This window comes from Megascapheus bottae, chromosome 25, assembly GCF_031878675.1.
Source record: "Megascapheus bottae isolate mThoBot1 chromosome 25, mThoBot2.hap1, whole genome shotgun sequence".
NCBI lineage: Eukaryota > Metazoa > Chordata > Mammalia > Rodentia > Geomyidae > Megascapheus > Megascapheus bottae.
The window spans coordinates 17,277,695-17,302,023 of record NC_143533.1 but is presented as its reverse complement, the minus strand read 5'-3'; the positions used below and the strand labels follow the sequence as shown (position 1 = coordinate 17,302,023).

The following is a 24,329-nucleotide window of genomic DNA, read 5'->3' as shown; positions in this document are numbered from 1 at the left end:
AAAGCTGAAAGTGATGCTGTGGCTCAAGTGGCAGAGTGCTAGTGGTGAGCACAGAAGCTTAGGGACAGAACCCAGGTCTTGAGTTCAAGCCACTGGACTGGCAAAAAAAAAAAAGTCATGAAGTTTACTTGTATGAGGATTTCAGAAACACATGTTGAAATACTGTTTTCCCCATGTACCCCCATGTGTTGCTGTCTCCACTTAGCAAGCTTTTGGCACTGGATTCTATTTATAGACTACAGCCAGAAGGGAGAGAACACTGAGCAAAAGACTTAAGACGTCCTGACCGATTATTATACATAGAGTCTTCCTAGCCCAACTTGTGAATTATGAAGTGTAAGTACATACCTGATAGCTGTTACCTTCCCAGAATTTTTTCATTTCCTTACGTCTCCAAGCAACAAGCGAGGCAGTAATAAGTGTGCAAGGTACCAAGTAAAGGAGGGCAGGCTGCCCCTTGTTCATCAGCACCAGAACAACAAATGTAAGTATCATGCCAACGGCATAGGCTGCAGGGAGAGCACCAGGTGTTGGTCACTGCTACATGCTCAAGTGGACTTGCCCTCCCCCATCAACTCTTGGTGTCAAATGTTTCCCAAGGTCCTTTGGCCATACGAATCCATGTTATACTTTCATTGCTTTTCTGGACAGAAAGTAGAACTATGTTCTATAGAGCTTTTGGAGAATTTGTAAATTGGTTGGTACCAAAGAGATAATATAATTCTATTCAGCCGGGTACTGGTGGCTCTTGCCTGTAATCATAGCTACTCAGGAGGTTGAATTCTGAGGATTATGGTTCAAAGGCAGCCTGGGTAAGAAAGTTTTGAGCCAGAAAACCAAAAGTGGTGCTATAGTTCAACTTAATAGAGCTCTAGCCCTGAGCAAAGGAGTTCAGGTCCTGAGTACATTATTATTATTATTATTATTATTGTTGTTGTTGTTGTTGTTATTCCTTTTCCTCCTCCTTCTTCTTCTGGGTTGGGCTGGGGTTAGTAGGGGAGGGGTTTGAATTCAGGGCCTAGGTACTATTCCTGAGTGCTTTTTGCCCAAGGCTAATGCTCTACCAGTTTGAGCACAGTGTCACATCTGGTTTTCTGGTAGATAACTGGACATAACTGGATAACTGGTTTTCTAGTAGATAACTGGATTCTCACAGACTTTCTTGCCCAGGCTGGCTTTGAACCTCAATCCTCTGATCTCAGGTTCCTGAGCAGCTAGGATTACAAGTGTAAGCCACCAGCGCCTGGCAAAGAGTATATTTCTTTTTTGGATAATATCACCCCTTCCTTTGCTCTTTCCCCCTCCCAAACCTGTATATAAGTAATTTTTAAAAGTTATCAACTACCTGTTACTATTAGGGATATGGAATTGTTTCATAGTTTAGATAACAGGTGTGTACCACCATGCCCACAAAGGTTGAGAACTTTTATGCCTAGACTGGCCTTGATTCAGGATCTCCTAATCTTTGCCTCCCATGTAACTAAGATTACAGGCTTGACTCTCTGTGTCTGGCCCTAATATACATTTCTGATTTGAGGGATTTAATTCTACTAGGGATTTGAAAACCTTGCTAGAATATATAAAAGTGGCTACCATGCAGGCATTTATCTACACATAAAGAGATCTAATATACAAAAATTTTCAGGTATATACCTGAGACGCACAGAATCAATAGAGTATTTATTGGTTTACTTTATGTTAATTCTGTTAACAGTCGAGGCTTAAGTGACAATTACCTCTTGTCCTAGGTGAGATGTTATTGTGCCCTTAAATTCATTTACACAAAAACATAGCTATTGTAAAAAATCAAGTAACGTAACAATTTACTGTCTACATACATGCTAGGTGATTTAATACACATCATATGAACTTAATCTTTTATTTAATACCTAATTTCTTTTTTCACTATCCCTTGGACCACAGCTCCATTTCCAGCTTGCTTCCTACTCTCCCTCCCTCTTTTCTTCTCTCTCTCCCTCCCATCCTCCTTCCTTCTTTCCTTTTTTCCTTTCATTTGGCAGTTAATTGAAGATAAAAGTTTCATGGACTTTCTTGCCTAGGCTAGCTTCAAACCATGATCCTTAGATCTCAGCCTCCTGAGCAGCTAGGATTAAGAACATGAGTCACTAGCATCCAATCTCTACTTTCTTAACATCTAAAAGATTGTTAAAGTATAATTATTCCCTTCTGATGTAAAAAATGTGAAATTAATTTATGATGAATAATTACAATCCAAGATTCTTTAAGACCTCTTGTCATTTCCTTTATACAACACATTCAAATTAACAAAAAGATAAGAAAGTTTACCAATTATGGATGAAATATAATATACAGAAGAAGAACCAGTCTGAACATCAAATCTTCTGCAGTATGCAACCAACAGGCCTTAAAAAAAAAAAGCAACTCTACGTTATCTTCTTAAAACAACAACAACACAAATTAAAACTGTTCACTAGGGGCTAGAGTATACATTATACTATAACTTTTCCTTTTTTCTATTATGAGAGCATAAAAAATACTTAAAGTTAGGCACTGGTGGCTCATGCCTGTAATCCTAGCTACTAAGAGGCTGAGATCTGAGAATCAAGGTTCAGAGACAACTGAGGCAGGAAAATCTGTGAGACTCTTATCTTTGATAAATTACCAAAAAATACAAAAGCGAGCTGTGGCTCAAGTTATAGAGTGTTAGTCTTGAGCAGAAGCAGCTTGAGGATAGCATCTAGGTCCTGAGTTCAAGCCCCAGAACTAGCACCAACAAAACTAAAATAACCAAAAAAAAAAACAAAACCAAAAAAACCCTTAAACTCTGACAAAGATTTACATGCTAATTAAAAAAATTTAATACTGTATTTTAAATATTTCCCCAATCTATTAAATAGTGTTTAAGGATTTTTTGTTTGTTTTTTGCTAGTCATGAGGCTTGAACTCTGGGCCTGGGCACTGGCTCTGAGCTCTTTAGCTCAAGGCTATTGCCCTACCCCTTGAGCCATAGCATGACTTTCAGTTTTCTAGTGGTTAATTAGAGAGGAGTCTCAAGTTCTTTAGTGCCCAGGCTGGCTTTGAATCACAATCCTCACATCTCAACCTCCTGAGTAGCTAGGATGACGGGCGTGAGCCACCGTGCCTGGCTGTTTAAGTTTTTTAAATGTCTCATTTAAAACATATTGAGTCAAATATATTTATGGGGGACTCATATTTGTAACCTAAGCTGCTCTAAAGTTGGAGGTCAGGAGAATCATGGTTGGAGGCTAGCTGGACAAAAGTGAGATCAACAAATAAGCTAGGCATGGTGATATATGCCTTTTGTTCCAGGTATGCAGGAGACCATGGGAGAATCAAGGTTCCCGGGAAGCCTGAGCAAAAACATGGGACCTGTGTGAAAATTAACTAAAAATAAAAAGGGCATGGGACCAGGAGTTTGGCCTAACGGTAGAGTGCTTGCCTAGCATACACGAAGCCCTGGTTCAATTCCTTGGTTACCATATACACAGAAAAAGCCAGAAGTGGTGCTGTAGCTTAACAAGCTCCAAGACTGGCAAAAAAAAAGGGGGGGGGTGGGCAAGGAAGCATGACTTGCTTATTAAGCATGAAGTCCTAGTACCACACAAAAAATAATAACCAACCCTGTATAAATAAATAAACAAGACAGGGATAGCACCTGAGCATTGAGTTCAGGCCCCAGTATCAACATACACACACACAAAAGGAATAAATAAATGAACATTTTGACTAACTTTACAAGTTGTTTGAATTAAAATAGTTTTGGTCTGTATATAGTAAGTTCTCTTATTTTTACTACATTATTTGATGTTTACATTTCCATGTTTTAAAAAATGTACTCTCTCCACATAGTCAGAACTTAGCTCTTAGAAGTGGGAGATATAGCTCAAATGGTAGAACACTAGCCTTGAGTAAAAAAAAGCCAACGCAGTGCTCAAGGCCCCAAGTTCAAATCCCAGTACCAGTGATGTGAATGCATACACGCACAATATTGTGAAACTTAACTCTTATTTGTGTTATTGTAGTCAATAATTCCGTGAAACATGTTTAAGACCTTTGACCAGTTCTATACCAGGGATTATGTCCACGGTCTCAGGAACACTCAATATGACATTGGTAAAATCAGGGACAAGTTTGAAAAAAGTCAAAGATTGCTAAGGTACTTGACAAAATGTGTTTGCTGCCTAACAAATTAATTACTTGGAGATTTACTGAACTAAAAGCTCTGCTACAGTGGACTTTGCCATGCTCTCCATCTCTTTCTAGAAAAGCCAGGATTCTTTATCATCCACAGTCAGTCAGTGATAGGGAACCAAAAAGGCAAGCACTTGGCTGACAAAAAAATGTTAACTCTGTGTGTATGTGTGTGTGTGTGTGTGTGTGAAGTTTTGAGATAAGGTAAGTTATGCTGCCTCTAGCCAGGCTCAAACTCCTGATCTGGCTGCCTTAGCTTCCTAAGTACTAGGATTACAGCAGTGTGCCACCATGCCCAGTTAATTACTTCCAAACTCTTATTTCTTATGAACATAACCTCAAGATTTTATTGCCTGCATAATAAAAGATGAAAAATTAGAACTGGATTACTTGGTCTTTTCTCTTGTAATTTTATCCCAGTTCAAAATGCTCACATTTCTAATGCCAGCACTCACTTAGATCTACACATACTAAGTACTTAACACAAACCTTAGCACACTCTTCTTGGTAGTTTCAGCTTTTTTTCCAGAAAGTTGGCTTACTGTGCCACCACAGCCAATCTGCTTCTAGCCCGTGGGCATGCAGAGTTCTTGCCCATATTGCCCTTCGTGGGGTTAATGTTGACAACTTTCTTATGCCAAGTCTGAGTTGTTTCACCAATGGTCACCATGTCTGTGGAGTGGCTATGGACACAGAAAGCTAAACTACATTGTTACCTGTCTGGGATTAAGTTTGCTTCACAGGTCACCCAGTGAGGGAACTAAGGTAAATCTGAAGGAACTACCAAGAGGGTGGTCCTACAGACTGGCTCAGAATTATAGAGGCTTTACCCAGTTTCTCCTCTTGAACTCAGCCTTGCTAAGACCTCTAAAATACTTCCTAAATAAATATAATCATAAAATGAATTAGATACCATGTTCTTGGCATTTTTATCTTCAATTTTAAAAAAAAGTGACAAAAATATACTTCTCTGGGGAAGAGGACTAAACTGTTCCGGTTTCCTTTTAGACACTTTTTTTTTTTTTGCCAGTCCTGGGCTTGGGCTCAGGGCCTGAGCACTGTCCCTGGATTTTCTCAAGGCTAGAGATCTACCACTTGAGCCACATCACCACTTCTGGCTTTTTCCTATGTATATGGTACCGAGGAATTGAACCTAGGTCTTCATGCATGCTAGGCAAGCACTCTACCACTAGACCAAACTCCCAGCCCACTTTTAGATACTTTTTGAACTACCATAGATTTTTCTTGGGTTGTTGCCTATTGGGCTTTATCTTGTACTGCTCAAAATGGTTTTCATTTTTTGTGTCACCATCACTGATGAGTTCTAGTGACATCCAGAAATACATAATATAGAGTAGCTGGAGATCAGGAGAATCATGATACATTTTAAAGCATCAGTATATTTTTTATTTTTTATTTTTTTTGCCAGTCGTGGGTTTGAGCTCAGGGTCTGAGCACTGTCCTTGGACTTTCTCAAGGCTAGAGCTCTACCACTTGAGTCTCAGCACCACTTCCGGCTTTTTTCTATGTATGTGGTACCGAGGAATCGAGCCTGGGTCTTCGTGCATGCTAGGCGAGCACTTTAACCACTAGGCCAAACTCCTGGCCAAGCATCAGTATATTTTTTACCAAAATTGTTAAAGTCACTTACCAGGTATGATAATGTCTCCAAAACCCAATAATGAAACAGGTAAGAGGCACACATTCATTACTGAGAAATAGATCAGCTTTGGTACCCTGATAACTACTGGTAACTGTAAAATAAGAAGAGGAAAAAAAAGAAAAAGGCCAACAATAAAACTCTTCTCAAGTTTCTTTTAGAAAAGAAAGGACTAACAGAACAATTGTTTTAAACTGACATTAAACAAAAAAATACCCTTGAAATCAGAGATCATAGACTAGATAATACACAAAACACTCCATGTATAGAAAGCTTGACAGAAATACATATGCAATTTTGGTAAAATGAAGCCTATATAGGAGTAATAGTATTCATTAATCCACTATCCCCATATCTAACCTTTCAAGTTTTGTTGTTGTTCTTTCCTTTTATCAATAATAGGACTCAGACCTTGAACCTTTTTTTTCTTTTTTTTTTTTTGGCCAGTCCTGGGCTTGAGCTCAGGGCCTGAGCACTGTCCTTGGATTTTCTCAAGGCTAGAGCTCTACCACTAGGCCAAACTCCCGGTCCCCTTGAACTTTTTCTAAACAAGATTTTTTTTCCCCCACAGAAGAGTCTTGCCTCAGAGGGTGTTTTAAAGTTCAATGAACATATCTGAAATACAATCCTTACTTTCTCATGGGGAGCTGAGGGCTGAGCAGTGGCTTCCACAAAGTTTCCATCATTCTAGGATGAAACCCAAGTCAATAGGTATTTAATAATTTAGAATAACTAAGAAAAGGGCTAAATTTTTGTGAAAGAAGTTGTACAATACCTTAACATGCACTACATGACCAATGGATTACATAAGAAGGCAACATTATGAACTGGATACACTACATACACTGGGCAGCCATTTCTGTCTTACTGCCATCCCTACCTTTTCTGTGTTTCCAAAAGGTCCAGCTGCAAGTTCAACCATAATACTTTCACCATTCTAAAATTGAGGAGGAAGAAAGATGTTATGTAGTCATCTGACTAGAATAATCTGCTACTATTTCAAATGATATAAAGCCCATGACATATTATTTCATCCTGTATACATATTATTTCATTTTTGTAGACAGCAAAAATTGAAGTTGTCCAAAACCTAACACATGTTTTCACTTTAACAGAACTCAATAATCATCAGAAATGGACAAATAAAGCATGCACAGATCAGTTAAATGTACCCTGAGCTTGGCATTGAAATGAAATATTAAATCTAACTTTTATAATGGATTATATATTTCAAGGACTTACAGTTATTTATTATGTAGTATATGGTTCCTAGTCATTTTAAGCAACATTAGGGAAGAAGGATTATACTAAAATCTTTTAAATTTAGCTTTGTAACAAATACATATAACTTTATTTTAATAAATACACATAGGACCCGGCTGCTCACTACTATAATAGAATAATGCAAGCACATATGAGAAGATTCAACTCTATATAAAATCTATAATATGCTCCTTGTCTGACTCCTGCCCAACTTCAGCCCAGCCATTCTACATTTTAAACAAAACACTAACCTTGCTGCAATTCCCTCTCTATGTCTGATGTGAGTCATGGGGCTTTAACTCAGAGCCTGGGTACTGTCCTTGAGCTCTTCAGCTCAAGGCTAGCCATCTACCACTTGAGTCACAGAGCCACTTCTGGTTTTCTGGTGGTTAACTGGAGATTATAGTTTCTTGAACTTTTGTGCCTGGGCTGGCTTTGAACTGTGATCCTCAGATCTCAGCCTCCTGAGTAGCCAGGATTACAGGCATAAGCCACCAGTGCCTAGCTGATAACATCTTTTATGAGGAGTTTATTAAAATGTTTTCTCCTGTAAGTCTAATCTTTTGTAGCAGGAGTAATATTTTGAAGTAGAACCCTAAGAATGCCTTAGCACTCATTTTAGGCTTCACAGTATAAATGTATGAGGAAAACAGTGAGAGAAGAGATATGCTAAGTTTTAGAAAAACATGTCTGACTATAGTACTTTCCATGGCAAGGTTATACAAGAGAAAGCACCTGAGTATTTTTTTTTAAAGCTGATATCTAAGCTGAGTAAAAAGATAAAATCCTTGCCTGAAAGAATCTTTTTCTCATGTTAAGTTTTTGATTACAGAAGGGTTAAATCATAGTAAGATAAAATATTATTAATAGAAAAAAATTCCCAGCTTGTGATCAAATTTTCAGATAGTTAATTTGGCTAATTCCCAGCTTGTGATCAAATTTTCAGATAGTTAATTTGGCTAATTCCCAGCTTGTGATCAAATTTTCAGATAGTTAATTTGGTTGCTATTTAATGAAGATCCTCAGTGACTCCCTCCCGTATATGTAAAGCAGCTGAGTACTACACTTTTTTTATTTTATGCTAGTCCTGGAGCTTGAACTCAGGGCCTGAGCACTGTTCCTTAATATTCCAGCTCAAGATTGGTACTCCACCACTTCAGCCACATTTCCACCACTGGCTTTTTGGTGGTTAATTGGACTTTCCCTCCTGGGCTGGCTTTGAACTGAGAGCCACAGACTTCAGCTTCCTGAATACCTAGGATTAAGGTGTGGGCCACCAGTGGTTGGCATCATTTCTCTTCTTTTCTTTTTTTTTTTTGAGGAAGGGATCACTATATAGCTTAGGTTGTCTTTGAAATCCTAACTTTCCTATCTCAGCATCCTAAATCTGGTGTTACATGCTCAGCTAAGAAAAATTAGTTTAAAAGAGAATAAAAATTGTAGACTATTCTTATTTTTACATCAGTCAGAAGACTTGGGGGGGTAGAAGATATCAACTATTAAAATGCCAGTTTCAATTACAATTCTCCTAATGCAATTCAAATTTACTGAATAGTAAATGTCTGCAAAACCAAGAATATCTAATATTAGCTTAAGATTCATCTTTTGGCATGCTCCTTCATGGATTTATAAAATATATACAGTGATCATACCTTTGTGATGAATGGTGTTATGAAAACAAAAAAAACATCATAGAGGAGGAGAAGGCCTAGAAGAATCACACATGACTGTTGAGAAAAGAAACAAAGTTAAAGGTCAAACTTCCCTTATCTAAATTAAGAGATTAATGTATTTTGCGAATACAAGTAATGTGAAAATACATTTGAGTGTTATTTTAAAAATGTCCTATGGTTATAATTCTCGACAGCTGTTCTACAAACAACATTAAGCCCTTATACTTTTATCCCATTTGTTTAAAAAAAAGATTACTAAAACAAATATTCTTCCTTGATATTCAGTCTTATAAGAATTTTATGAATTGGGTATATGAATGATTAAACATATTTTAGCTAGCAAAGCAGTGGTTGTCTTTGTGTAGGATTAGAATTAATTACAAAAGGATAAAACAGAGCTTTGTGAAGAGATGAGAAATGTTTAGGATTTCATTGGCATGCTGGTTACAAATGTTACACATTTGTAAAGTTTCAAGAAACAGTACATTTAACATGGTGCTGTTTTTTTAAAAACATAAAGAGGCACATAGGCATTGAGCATTTGTGCATTTTAAAAGTGGATGCATGGACTGGGAATGTAGCTCAGTGGTAGGGTGCTTGCTTAGCATGCAATGAAGCGCTGGGTTCAACTTCTTGGTATCACTTAAAGCAAATAAAGACGGAAGTGGTGCATCAGCTCAAGTGGTAGCCTTGAACAAAAGGAAGCTCAGGGTCAGTGCCCAGGCCCTAAATTCAAGCCTCAGGACTAGAAGAAAAAAGAAAAGAAGAAGAAAGATGAAAATTATACTTTTTTGGGGGGGGCGTCTCTGGGGCTTGGACTCAAGTGTTTGGATGCCATTGCTGAACTTTTTTAGGTCAAGGCTAGCACTCTACCACACTAGCCACAGAGCCACTTCTGGTTTCCAGATGGTTAATTACAGGTAAGAGTATCAGAGACTTTCCTGCCTGGACTGGCTTTGAACTGTATTCCTCAGCCTCCTGAGTAGCTAGGATTATAGGCACAAACCATAGTATCTGGATATACCTTCATACATTGGTTTTAAAAAGGAAAAAAATTGGAGCCATGGGCTGGGAATATGGCCTACTAGAAGAGTGCTTGCCTGGCATGCATGAAGCCCTGTTCAATTCCTTGGTGCCACAAACACAGAAAAAGCCAGAAGAAGCACTGTAACTCAAGTGGTAGAGCACTATCTTGAAAAAGATCAAGGGCAGTGCTCAGGTCTTGTGTTCAACCCCTAGGACTGGCCAAAAAAAAAAAAAAATTGGAGCCAGGCACTGGTGACTTATGCTTTATGATCCTAGCTACTCAGGAGGCTGAGATCTGAGGATTGTGGTTCAAATCCAGCCTGAGTAGGAAAGTCCATGAGTCTCTCATTTCAAATAAATTACTCAGAAAAGGCCAGAGTTGTAGGGCACCATCCTTAAGCAGAAGAAGCTCAGGGCCAGTGCTCAGGCTCCGAGTTCAAGCTGTGGGACCAATAAAAAAGAAAGAAAAAAAATTGGACTGGAGATGATAGCATAAGTGCTAAAGTGACCACTTAACAGTTGAATTCACCAGAATTCAAACCCAGTAACCCAGTCCAGTGACTCCCTCTGCAAAAAAAAAATGAAGAAGAAATTATTTTAGTTAGCAAAGCAGTATACTTTACCTTGAAGTTGGGTAACTTCAATGTCTTAATTAAATTCAGGCAGAAAGCAATGCCCAAGATATCTTGTAAAATCCAAGCCCACCTAAAATAAAAAAGATATTACCCTAGTGTTTTATTCAGATATTATTACTTTTTTTTTGGTCACTCATAGGGCTAGAACTCTGGGCCTGGGCACCGTCCTTGAGCTCTTCTGCTCAAGGATACCACCCTACCCCTTGAACCACCGTGCCACCTCAGGTTTTCTGGTGGTTAATTGGAGATAGAGTCTCAGGGTTTTAGTGCTTGGGCTGGCTTTGAATTGCAATCCTCAGATTTCAACCTCCTGAGTAGCTAGTGTTACAGGCGTGAGTCACCGTGACTGGCCATTCAGGTATTTTTAGATGAAATAATTTTTAAAATAAAAACAAAACTTTTCAAAAAAAAGATCATTGTTGTAATGTTATTCAGTTGCTATGACTTGACTGTTCAATTATTAAGCAGCAAGAATGACAACTGTATTCTTCCCATTTTGTAACATAGTCATTACTTCATTAATAAAAAGCTGAAAGGCTGCCTGGGAAGAACATATATCAGATATAAGCAGATATTTTCCTTAATCTTTGGGCTTATATATGTCTCTTTCAAGAAAATTAGCTGTCAAAAAGGTCACTGTTGATACACACCCACACAGCTTGAACACAAGTAAGAGCTCTTACAACTTACTCTACCAGAAACTGACATACATAATTACTAATTGATACTCATACATGAAACTGCATCAACTTGCATGAACTTTATTTACCAAATTTTAGACTATTAAGTGTTATAGGTCATCCAAAGCTTTATTAATATGCCATTAAATAAGCCTAAGTATTTAGTTTTTAGATTATTCTTCCTGCAAAGGGTAGATCCCTTCTATATCTTCTCTTTGCAAATAGGAGATGTTTTGTATATCCTCTTTACCTTAAGAGAAAAAGCAGCATAATCTACATATGCTTTCACATTTTCCTATTGTGCTTAAAAACTTGTCCTGGTTGAGGGTAGCGATGGGAGGGAGAATAATGGGTGACATTGATCAAGTGGCATTGTACTTATGACTTGACTTATAGAACTATTATGCCTTTGTACAACTACTTCATAATTTAAAAAATTTAAAATAGTATATCCTAGAAATCATTTTCTTATCAGTTCACGAAGATTTTCATGTTTTTAGGGTTAGACTGAATTCCACTGTACTATTTAAGTATATTCTAAAAATCTAGGAGTTTACCTCACAACTAATTTTTCCTTCTCTGTATAAGTCAAATCATTAGCATAAAATCTGTTCATTTAAAAAGTAGCTTCTTGGGGCTGGTAGTGCAGCCTAGTGGTACAGCGCTTGCCTAGCACACATGAAGCCTTGGGTTTGATTCCCCAGTACCACATACTCAGAAAAAGCAAGAAGTGGTGCTGTGGCTCAAGTGGCAGAGTCCTAGCCTTGAGCAAAAAGTGTCCAAGAACAGAGTCCAGGCTCTGAGTTCAAGCCTCAGGATGGCAAAAAAAAAAAAAAGGAAAATAAATAAATAAAATAAAAAGTAGTTTCTTTTAACATGTGTTCTTGGATAAAAGCAAAAAGCAAGATATAAAATAATCCATCCTTCAATCTAACACTGAATATATCAAGTATACGTACCTATCCTCATTTCTAAACACAGCCCAAACAACAGCTACAGCTATGCACAGTCCAGAAAGAAAAATAAGTCTCACTTCAATGCTTTTGTCATGACACGTTATCCTAAAAAACAGAATGAAATTGTTTAGTTGCAGATAAAGTACAATGCTTCTTGATATAAAAAGTGAAAACATAAACCAGTCACAAGAAGTGACTGGAATATCAATTTAGTAGTCACAACTGTAAGGAGAACAACTGAAAGATGATCATCAGTCCATCTGAACTTTTTATGGTGATGAAATGTTCTGATTTGTGCTGTCCAGCACAGCTGGCATGGACCACAAGTGGCTACTCTGTGCCTGACAGAATTTTCATAAATTTCATTTAACTTGAATTAGTTTACATTTAAACAGCCATAAGTCTAACGAATACTGGACTACATAGGTTTAAAAGAACTATTCCTTTTCCGCATATTAAATGATCAATATTATAGCATTCCTTAAGAGATACATACGTGCACTGTCCACATGGTATCTTACGAATTAGTGCGGCAAGACAGTTGTACAGACTCATTGCTGATGCTATGCAGAAAATTGCTATTATAACATAAACTAGAAAAAAGAAGACATCAAATGATGTAAACCAAGAAAATATGACAGGAAAATATTTACACAAGCAATATTAATTCTTTGCTTTCTCTATTAGAGCATGACACAATTAATACAGTGACTTTTTATTATCTGAATTAGTTACTAAGCTAAAAATATTCTGAATTTTAGAAGTAGGCATTTCAGTGTTTACTTTCAGTATACATTGGTAGGATTGCTTCAAGGCTGAAGAGGCTTTACATTTCCTATCATTTAATAATTCAAAGTGACATGTTATTCATGATAAAAATAAAATGAATTACAGATCAGATAGTTATGAATGTTTAACATAACTACAAGGAATAAACCTTTTTAGAAACCTTTTTAGAAATTCACCTTAGGGATAAAAGTTAACACCTGCCTTAAGACATTAACTATCTTATCTGTATTCTGCTATGAAGAATGTGTCTCTAGTGACTTGGCATGTGGTAAAACCAAACCCATTTAAACAAATATTTTTGTTATGAGATGACCTTAAGATCATTAAAACTGACAGGTATTTTTCTATATTATCCAACTTATCTCAGAATTATTTAAAATCCAAGATATGTGACCTCTTTGTTGTAACAAAGGGAAATTTCTGCACTTTACAATCTTTCTTTTCTGAATTTCCTTTAAAAATTTCACAATTGAAATTCGAATTGTACCTGAATCTTTCAAACTCTACTTAATTTTAGGAAACTTAAAACAGATACTTAGAAGAGTATGTAGTACATACAGGCTTTATATGCATTATTCATTATTTTTATCATTAGATATATATGATATTGTAAGCAGATAGTCATAGACTGTCATTGATTTTGGTAAGTTACCTACCAAAATTGCTCAACAGGCTTCTTGAGGCCTTCCTAAAATTTTAGTGTCACATTCAATATCAGACTATATCTGTTTAGTTAACGTAACTCATTTTCAGTTTCTTTCTTAATGTAAGCATATAAAATGGCAGAATAACCTTAGAGATTTTTAAATGCATCAAAAGATGGTAATAATTTTAACAAAAGGAACTACTCTGTGATAAACAAAATCTTATTACCAGAATATAAGGCATTGCCAAAGTCATAATTAAATCCTATGTCCTGGGATAACTCTGAGGTTGAATGGCCTTCCTATACAAAAAAAAAAAATCTAAACAATATCCGCCTTTTAAACAGCAGTAAGATTAAAGAAATTTTTCATCATAAGATAAAATTCAATTTAGGACAAGATAGATTTTTTTTTTAAATCAAAGACTACTACTACTACTACTACTACTACTACTACTATATCAATGAGAATCAAATACGGATCAAACTGAAGGTGGCTCACACCTGTAATCCTAGCTATCCAGGAGGTTAAGACCTGAGGATCACGGCTCAAAGCCAACCTGGTCATGAAAGTCCCTGAGAGTCTTTATGTCCAATTAACCACCAGAAAACTGGAAGGGAAGCTGTGGCTCAAGTGGTAGAGCACTAGCCTTGTGCTGAAGAGCTCAGGGACAGACAAGAAAAAAAAAAAAGATTACCAAAATTAGCTATAATGCCAATGCCAACATAATGCAAATATTCTTATCCTCACTCTCAGCAACATATTAGAATGATACCAGTTAGTTTCTAGATTATTGGTAATTACCTACATATCTTTACACATAGAATGATCCTGGCTGTACGAGTAAAACAAAATTAACTATATTCAGGGGTAATCAGAGATAATAAATCAGTAATTTGAATAATCTATTTGATATAAGTATATATAACCACTGTAAAGTCTTGGTCCATAGCTTAGATACTAGGCTGTTATCCTTTATTTGTGGAGAAACTTTAGGACTATAAGCAATCCTTTCAAGTAATTCAAGAGGTTGTGAGGGCAATCTGGCTGTGACATCTGTGCAATTTGTCACCACATTGATCACCAGGGTTGATTCGGCTGACCTGGCAGGCTACACAGATGTCTCCTTCCTCCTTCATTGTTCCATGTGCATCTATTCTGAAGGTGCATGCTCGGTTGAAGAGGACAACCATCTGACTACTCTCAATAGAGGAGAACAGTCAAGGGTAGGTATATGAGTAGCTGTACTTCCCTGCTAGAACCTCCAAACAATCTCTCAAATAATTCATGAATACATGTTACTATTTCAAAACAACACATATATTACAGGCTCATGCCTGTAATCCTAGCTACTCAGGAGGCTGAGATCTGAGAATTGTGGTTCGAAGTCAGCCAGAGTAGGAAAGTCTGTGAGATTCTTATCTCCCATTAACCACCAGAAGACCAGAAGTAGAGATTTGCCTTAAAGTAGTAGAGCACTAGCCTTGAGCAAAAAGAATTCAAGAACAATGCCCAGTCTCCAAGGTCAAGCACTACAACTGATAAAAAAAAATTTTTTTCAGAGTAATAATAAAGATCTAAAACTTCTGGAAATTTTACTTGTTTCCTTTCTAGGTAAAATGCTTTCAATAAACAAAAGAAATTTATGGCAAAAATAATGAACATAAAATATGACTTCTTACCCAACCACTTGTAGAAGAAATATAATAAGACCATCATAACACAGCAGATGACCACAAATACTACAACTGTAAGAGGACTGAAAGTTACATATTCTTCCTTCTTTTTCCTCATTTCTCTCTCTTCAGTATTTGTCACTGTGCTTAAGTTTTCTCTGCATAAATGGACACAAAAGGGTGGGAGGGAAATGGGGACCATGTCATGAGAAATTAAAAAAAAATAGACACAGAAATGTCAGTATACTCTATCAAATATATATATGTATATATATATATATATATATTTTTTTTTTGCCAGTTCTGGGCTTGAGCTCAGGCCTTGGACTTTCTCAAGGCTAGAGCTCTACCAGCCTCAGCACCACTTCCGGCTTTTTTGTATGTATGTAGTACTGAGGAATTGAACCCGGGTCTTCGTGCATGCTAGGCAAGCACTCTACCACTAGGCCAAACTCCCAGTCCCGATATTTTAAAAATCTATACCATTTTGTTTCTGGTAACAAAAGCACTATATTTAAAAACTAAATATTTAATTATTGTTATATGTACAGATATTAATCATTGTTATATAAACAAATCAATGTATATATTCACATCATCTAATTTGGAAACTACATTGATATAATTAATACATTTCTAATTATAACTAACACTTCTTACATGCTACTATTAACTTACAGATAGTGAAGCACTTCTAAAATCAACTTCTCTTAAATGTAAATACTAAACTCTACTAATAGTATTTACTACATGCCTACTTTGTGCTCATCAATGTGTTTTGAAGAATTTAAACAAATACGTACAAGACATAAATAGCTTCATCTGCTTATACTTAATTGTCTTGTCTCTAATTCTCTTAACAATCCTTGCTATATTTGGCCTCATCACTTCATGGATTGAAATCATTGAAAGCCAAAATAAATTTTTCACCTTTTAAGTTGTTTATTCCAGGCATTTTGTCACAGATGCAAAAGCTGACTAAGACACTGTGCTAACTGTAAAAGTGGCTCGTGCACCCGGCAATTACTAGGGAGCTTGTAAGAAAAAGCGGTAGGAATGGGAATGTAGCTTAGTGATAGAGCGCTTGCCTGGCATGAATGAAGCTTTTGGTTCGATTTCTAAGTACCACATAAACAAAAAAAGCTGGAAATGGTACTGTGCCTTGCTCAAGTGCCTTGAGCAACAGAAACTCAGGGATAGTGCCTTGAGTTCAAACCTCAAGACAAGCAAAACAAAACAAAACAACCCCCCCTCAAAAAAAACTGGGTGCCTGTGGCTCACATTTGTAATCCTAGCTACTCAGGAGGCTGAGATATGAGGTTCATGGTTCAAAGCCACCCTAGGCACGAAAGTCCATGAAACTCTTATCATCAATTAACTACCAGAAAACCAGAAGTGGCACTGTGGCTCAAGTAATAGAGTGCTAGCCTTAAACTGAAGAGCTCAAGGATAGCACGCAGGTACAGAGTTCGAGTCCCATGAACAATAGCAACAACAAAACTAGCAAAAAAATCAAAATCTTAATTTGAATGTATATTTTAACAAAATCTCCAGACAGTGAGTATGCATATTACTATTAGAGGGCAACAGGTTTTGGAAAAATATAGTTTATTAAGTCACGTAAAATGTGATCTTTGAGATTTGAGACTTTGTATAACCTGTGCTTTTAGGTGTATGAAGAATATCTACATGCCTAATATCCTGAAGTACAAATAAAAAATGAGGCTAAACTTGTTTATGTCCCAAGGAAGAACTGAAAAATTCTCTTCCTTCTCTTGATTTTGGTACAATGTGAACAAATGGACATATTAGGATATTAAGTATTTTCACCTTTCCTGAGAGAAAGAATTAAATATATCACTTTAAAAGTCTTTGGGGCTGGGAGTTTGACCTGGGGTTGAGTTTGGCCTAGTGGTAGAGAGCTTGCCTAGCATGCATGAAAGCCTGGTTTAATTCCTCAGTACCACATACATAGAAAAAAAGCCAGAAATGGTGCTGTGGCTCAAGTGGTAGAGTTCTAGTCTTGAGAAAGCCCAAGGATAGTGCTCAGGCCCTGAGTTCAAGACCCAGTATGGCAAAAAAAAAAAAAAAAAAGTCTTGACACAGGTGCAGTGAAGGGGGAGTTTGAGGGTTTGTAGTTCAAGTTCAACTTGGCAAAAAGAAGTTTGTAAGATTCCCATCTCAACCAAAGTGGCATGCATCTGTTATCCTAGCTGTGAGAGGAGCATAGTGGCTGGGTGTCATCTTCAGTTACAGAAGAAAGCACAAGTAGGGGGATCGATCGCAGCCCAGCCTGGCTAATACAAGAAGGGGCAAGAGGTATGACTCTAGAGGTAGAGGACCTGCCCAGTAAGCACAAAGCCCTATAACCCCAGGACTACCGTCACAGAAAAAGAAAAGTCTTTGAAGTGACTTCTATGTTTTCAACAGAGGAACTAGTTATCTTCTCTTTTCCTCTCAGTAAAAAGCTAAGTGACTTAAGACCAACCCTACAATTTTTTTTTTTTTTTGTGAGTCATGGGGCTTGAACTGGAGGTTAACTGGAGGTAAGAGTCTCAGATCCTTTTGTGCCTGGGCTGGCTTTGAACACTGATCCTCAGATCTCAGCTTCCTGAGCAGCTAGGATTACAGGCGTGAGGGTCCAACCCTACAGTCTTAATGGTACCACATTCTGAAGTCAGGTGAAAATCTAAAATGTCATCATACAGTTAAAATGATTATAAAACAATTACTTTAAACCTTTTTTTCACAAATTATAAAAGCTGAATAAACTTACAATTCAATAAGTCCACTCCAGTATCCTCCTAATGCCACAGTGACCACAGAAATAACAAAAATAACCACCATAGTATAGTCAAAGTTAGGCCGTGGTGGTGAATACATTTTTATAGAAATGTTACTTCCAAGGGTCTAAAAGGCAAAATGACAAATACAGAAATAAATTTTTACTTTACTATTCAATGTAGTAACACTAGTTCACATTTAATTCTAAAGTGGAAACTTCATCATACAGTGAAAGCTAGACATCATGATATATTCTCTGTCTTTTTGTGTGTGTGTGTGTGTGGGTAGTGGGGTTTCAACTCCACCTGAGCACTAACCCTGAGCCCTTCAGCTCAAGGCTACTGCCCTACCCCTGGGCCTGGGCATTGTCCCTGAGTTCCTCAGCACAAGGCTACCTTTGAGTAAAGCAGCACTTTCTGTTTTCTAGAGGTTAATTGGAGATAAAAGTCTCAGGTCCTTTGTGTCCGGGCTGACTTTGAACCTTGATCCTCAGATCTCTGAGTAGCTAGGATTACAGGCGTGAGCCACTGCATCTGGCTTCATGATATAGTCTTTAGTCAAATGTATAAGGACTGACTTATAGTCATTACAATCACATTTTTGTTTGAGGATATAAAATGATGTTGTAAAGAGATAAAAGATGATTCAAGGGATTCTAAAAGAACTTAAAACATATCTCAAAGCCTGAGCTTTCACTCAGTTACAACAGACAGGTGGCACTTCCCAAACAGAGACTTATTAGGACAATGGGCTGGTGGCTCATGCCTGTAATCCTAGCAACTCAGGAGGCTGAGATGTGAGTATCACTGTTTAAAATCAGCCCTGGCAGGAAAGTCTATGGGACTCTTACCTCCCCTTTACCAAAAAAACCAGAAGTGTAACTGTGGCTCAAGTGGCAGAGCACTAGCCTTGAGCAAAAGTAGTACAGGGACAGCACCCAGGCCCTGAATTCAAGTCCTAGGACCAGCACCAAAACAAAACAAACAAACAAAAACCCTTACTAGACAGACCTCTGATCTTATTAACAAATAGAGCATACATCATAATCAAAATTAAGGATCAGTGATTAATTAGTTGTTTTTATAATTTTCATCTAATATGTACTTATTAATTTACCTGTTTCATGTCATTAAAGTCTTTTTGGCTTATAAATGCGATCGGTATTTTCACATCTTGAAATTCAGATTTATTCCCTGAGGGATGAAACTAAAAGGAAATGAAATCATGAAATTTATGAGATACTAATATACTTACTGAATAAATACATTATTCTAATAAATATAAACACTATCTTATTACAAAACAAAATTTCAGGAATTCTTTCTTAATAATACGTAAATTCTCAAAATGGAAAACTTTTAACATGAACTTAAATCTGATACACACTGCAGAGGACATTATGTTACTCTGTTGCAATATGTGCACATATACTTGGACTTAATATGCACAGGCATATGTATGTATTTGTTTTTTACAAAGTCTTCTCTGCTCTAGGAATAGAAAAAAAATCCATAAAACTATCTAATTAATGCTTATTAGATCCAGAAAGGTTTTTTTTGGCCAGTCCTGGGCTAGAGCTCAAGGCCTGAGCACTGTCCTTGGACTTTCTCAAGGCTAGAGCTCTACCACTTGAGCCTCAGCACCACTTCTGGCTTTTTTCTTTGTATGTGGTACCAAGGAATCAAACCCAGATCTTTGTACGTGGTAGGCAAGCACTCTACCACTAGGCCAAACTTCCCGGCCCCCAGAATGTTTTTTAAACAAACAATCCAACCATCAAATTATTCAAAGTGTCACAAAGGAGTTAATTCAATTTTTGGGAAATTTGATGTCAGGAGCTGAAAAGGATTTATTATAACTTACGAAAACACTGTTATTGGCAACCAACAATGCATCAGCACCCCCTGTCTGTGCAATTCTGGCTTTTTCAAGAAAATGGCAGGGTCCCCACTGTACCACAACTGCTTTATTGTTCATGCCATGGAGAGGAAGATCAGAAAAGTTGCATAGTGGTGTGCTAGTCAGATCCATCAAACTTCTGGAAGTCTGAAAATGAGAAATGCCTTTAATGTGACAATCACCCTTTCCGTGAGGAGGCGCCAATGTTAATTTATTTCAATGTTCTTTAGTATCTGAGGCAAAGCTCAGTGGTATGTCAAGGTATACTCAGCAAGCATGAGGTACTGGGTTCAATCCTCAATACCACTAACAAACACAATATTCTTCTTCTTCTTCTTCTTCTTCTTCTTCTTCTTCTTCTTCTTCTTCTTTTTTTTTTTTTTTGCCATTCCTGGGGCTTGAACTCAGGGCCTGTGCACTGTCCTTGGGCTTTTTCCTCAAGGCTAGTGCCCTGCCACTTGAGCCACAAAACCACTTTTAGGTTTTCTTTTTTTTTTGCCAGTATTGGGCTTGAGCTTAGGGCCTGAGCACTGTCCTTGGATTTCTCAAGGCTAGAGCTCTACCACTTGAGCCTCAGCACCATTTTCCTATGTATGTGGTACTGATGAATCGAATCTGGGTCTCTGTGCATGCTAGGTAAGCACTCTACCACTAGGCTAAACTCTTGGCCCCCACTTTTAGGTTTTCTATGTATGTGGTACCGAGGAATTAAGCCCAGGTCTTCATGTATGCTAAGCACAATGTTCTTTTAAATTAGAAATATTCTGATAAGCTTAAATAAATATTTAAAAATTCCCCAGCTAATTTCTCCCATAGAGAAGAGTACTTGAGCAAAATCAATAAAATAATTATTAGTCACTGAATACTAAAATTATTTACACACTGAAACATAATGACTGCTCTGTCACTGTTAGTTCTTCAAATATTTTGATGAATAAAATGGTGGGCACGATTTAAATACTTACTGCATTTTCCAGTGTAGTTGGAAGCATTGTCCAAAGAGGATTATACAACATGCAGTAATTCTTGGAGAGTAAAGGTGTGCCACTTCCAGATGCATGCAGAACTGCTTCCTGAGCAGCTGTCTAGGAAACAAAGATAACTTTCACACTGGCAACAACTGGGCCTGTCAGCCACCAGACTTAAATAAAACTATTCATACATAGACCAATCACATTTCCTGAACAGGGTAAGTCTTTCAATGAGCTTATTTCTTCTTACTTTAGGAAATAAAAATATGGCTCAGGGATATTGAAACTAGACACATTTACTTAGAATTATAACACATACAATTGTTACTTGATTGAGCTCATTAATATATATAATCCTCCTGGAGAGTAGTCTCATTAGGATATAATGTCAACTGAAACTTCCCATCCTAATCACCTGTCAATTATTACTTAATATTCATACTCATGTTGAAAGAATCACTCAAAACTCTTTTTTGGGGGAGTGTCATGGGGCTTGAACTCTGGCCTGGGTACTATCCCTGAGCTCTTCAGCTCAAGGCTACCACCCTACCTCCTGAGCCTAGTTAGTCAGGAGGCTGAGATTTAGGATTGTGGTTCAAAGCCAGCCCAGGCACTAAAGTCTGTGAGATTATCTCTAATTAACCACAGAAAAGAGAAAACCAGAAGTGGTACTGTGGCTCAGGAGGTAGGGTGTAGCCTTGAGCTGAAGAGCTTAGGGACAATGTCCAGGCCCCAAGTTCCATGACTGGGGGGAGGGTGGAATACACACACACACACACACACACACACACACACACACACACACACATTATTGGTTTGGAAATTTGGCTTAGTAGTAGAGTGCTTACCTAGCATGCATGAAGCCCTGGGTTCAATTCCTCAGTACCATATAAACCGGAAAAAAAAAAAAAAAAGGCCAGAAGTGGCACTGTGGCTCAAGTGGTAGAGTGTTAGCTTTGAGAAAAACAAGTTCAGGGACAATGCCCAGACCCAGAGTTCAAGCCCTAGGACTGGCAAAAAAAAAAAAAAAAAAAAAGTATAGTAGGTATATTATTGTTCCTAAGTACTGTCTTTAGAAAAGAACCACCTGAGGGCTGGAGTTTGGCCTAGTGGTAGAGTGCTTATCTAGCATGTATGAAGATCTGGGTTCAATTCCTCAGTCCCACATAAATAGTAAAAGCTAAAAGTGGTGCTGTGGCTCAAGTGGTAGAGCTCTAGCCTTGAGAAAACCCAAGGTCAGTGCTCAAGCCCCAGGACTGACACACAAAAAAGAAAGAAAGAAAGTAAATAAGAAAGAAAAAGAACCAGCTGAAACTTAAAACATTAGGACAAGTTAAGAAGAGGTCCCTTGTTGCCCCTTCTTGGGGTTCCCTTCACTCTGTATTTTATTTTATGTATTTTATCTATTTATGTATGTTATTTTATGAAGAAGTGTTGGGGCATTACACTCTGGTGCCTTTTGCCCAAGTTGGTCCTCCTTTGGTCGCACAGTATATAGGTGTCTTGAGTCCTTTTTACTTTGTTGTGTCTCACTACATTTTAAATTTAATAGACACACATCAGGGAAACCATGTGCTGTTTGTCTCTCTGATCTTGGCTTATTTTGCTCAACATGTTTTGTTCTAGTTCCATCCATTTCCCTGCAAATGGCATTATTTTATCGTTTCTGATAGCTGTGTAGAATTTCATTGTATATAAGTGCCACATTTTTTTTGATACATTCATCGGTAGTGGGGCATCGCGGTTGTTTCCATATCTTGGCTATTGTGAATAGTGCAGACAGCTACCTTCTTATAGTGCCCTCAAACAGAAGAGAGAAAGACTACCTGATGTTTCTTCTTAGGATTACAATTCTACCATGAAGCTTTCACCCTCCCCTAAACCTGGCTATCTCCTAATGGTCCCCATGTCTACAACTATAACACTGGGAGACACAATTTAGTCTACAGTATACTACTCCCCCTTATTTCTACCTTGTTGCACATGAAGTACACTAGTTCCATCTCTATAGCTTTGAAAGTCTTCACTCTTCCCAGCATCAATTCTAATGCTGAAAGCCTAAAGTCCTACAATTCATTCTTTTATTTTTGCCCTACAATTAATTCTGAGGTAATATTTCTCTCCAGCTGTAGCTATGAAACTAGGAAGTTCTGTGCCTCTAAAATATAAAATGAGGCAAGCACAGTATAGACACTGTTTTTTCCCAAAAGGGAAAAATCAGAAGGAAGACAGCAGTGATCAATACCGGGCAAGCCCAAACTGTAGCAAGGCAAATTCTATTAGACGTTGAACTCAAGAATAATCCTCAGGGTTACAGGATAGCTCACACAAACAACCCATTCTACTTGGGAGGCAGGGATTGGGGAGATCATGACTGGAGGCTAGCCTGGGTAAAAAAAGTTCACAAGACCCCCATCTCAATCAATAGCTAGGACATGCACTTATCCCAGCTATGCAAGAGGGTGAGATTGGGAGGATCACAGTTTCAGGTGCACTCAGACAAAAAGGTATGTAAGGCCTCTCATCTCAACAGAAAACTTGGTGTGGGGGTTCATGACTCTCATCCTATATAGGCTGTATAAACAGGAGGAATGCAGTCCTATTTTCATGCTGTGAACTGAACATCTAACATATAGTCTGGGAAAGGAAAATCATGAAATGGAATTATGATAAGGCTGAGACACAATAACTACCTGACAAGCACTCTTTGTATTTATGGACTGAAATGTTTAATGGATTTAAAAATCATTACAACAGCCAGACATGCTGTAGCTGTACTGAGTTCACTCTGGCGCGAAGATGACAAGATGAGGTTAGGCTAAATGACTGTTAAGCCTTTGCAACATTAAATCAGCTGCTGTTTCTACAAAGATGTGGCAGTGGTTTCTGAAAATTATGTGCTGCTTCTAGATGGAAATATTGGCCCTGTTATTATATGACTAAGGAGAATTAGTGCCAGCCTCAAAAGAAATGGAAATGACAGAGTTGATGTCATTAATTCAAATGAACCTACAGGCTACTTAGAACTCTAAGTAAAAAAAAAAAGTATTACATATGACCTATAGGTTTGTGTACCTTTTCATACTCTTAATTACTCTTTTGGATCTCTATCTGAAAAGGCAGTAAAAACTCAAGGCTGGAGAATAATGCTACTACTATGTTATTCTCTTCATATTTTACTTCTGCCCCAAAGCAATTTTTATGTGTATTCTCTCATTTATGATTCTAATGCTGCCTACCAAAGTTATGAATACACCAAAGATATTTAAGTTGTGTGTGTGTATGTGTGTGCTAACCTGGGGCCTGAACTCTGTCTCTGAGCTTATGTGTTCAGGGCCAGTGCTCTACCTCTTGAATCATAGCTACACTTCCAGCTTTTTTGGTAATTTAGTGAAGATAAGAGTCCCACATGGGGCCAGGAGTTTGGCCTAGTGGTTAAAGTGCTTGCCTAGCATGCATGAAGACCAGGGTTCGATTCC

General features: G+C 37.6%; 1 protein-coding gene across 1 annotated transcript in view; it reads right to left on the bottom strand.

Moving 5' to 3' along the window:
- The window catches only part of Sppl2a (signal peptide peptidase like 2A), a 37,999-nt gene that overhangs the window by 11,952 nt on the left and 1,718 nt on the right, over nt 1–24,329 (bottom strand). The window contains exons 2-15 of the mRNA XM_090358420.1: nt 20,845–20,964; nt 19,844–20,026; nt 19,097–19,186; nt 17,973–18,106; nt 15,203–15,354; nt 12,584–12,680; nt 12,091–12,192; nt 10,440–10,521; nt 8,770–8,844; nt 6,735–6,791; nt 6,488–6,541; nt 5,846–5,948; nt 2,308–2,385; nt 349–509 (exon numbers count right to left, since the gene is read on the bottom strand). Of these exons, the coding sequence (XP_090214546.1) occupies nt 349–509; nt 2,308–2,385; nt 5,846–5,948; nt 6,488–6,541; nt 6,735–6,791; nt 8,770–8,844; nt 10,440–10,521; nt 12,091–12,192; nt 12,584–12,680; nt 15,203–15,354; nt 17,973–18,106; nt 19,097–19,186; nt 19,844–20,026; nt 20,845–20,964 (1,488 nt within the window). The remainder of the gene's footprint in view (nt 1–348; nt 510–2,307; nt 2,386–5,845; nt 5,949–6,487; nt 6,542–6,734; nt 6,792–8,769; nt 8,845–10,439; nt 10,522–12,090; nt 12,193–12,583; nt 12,681–15,202; nt 15,355–17,972; nt 18,107–19,096; nt 19,187–19,843; nt 20,027–20,844; nt 20,965–24,329) is intronic.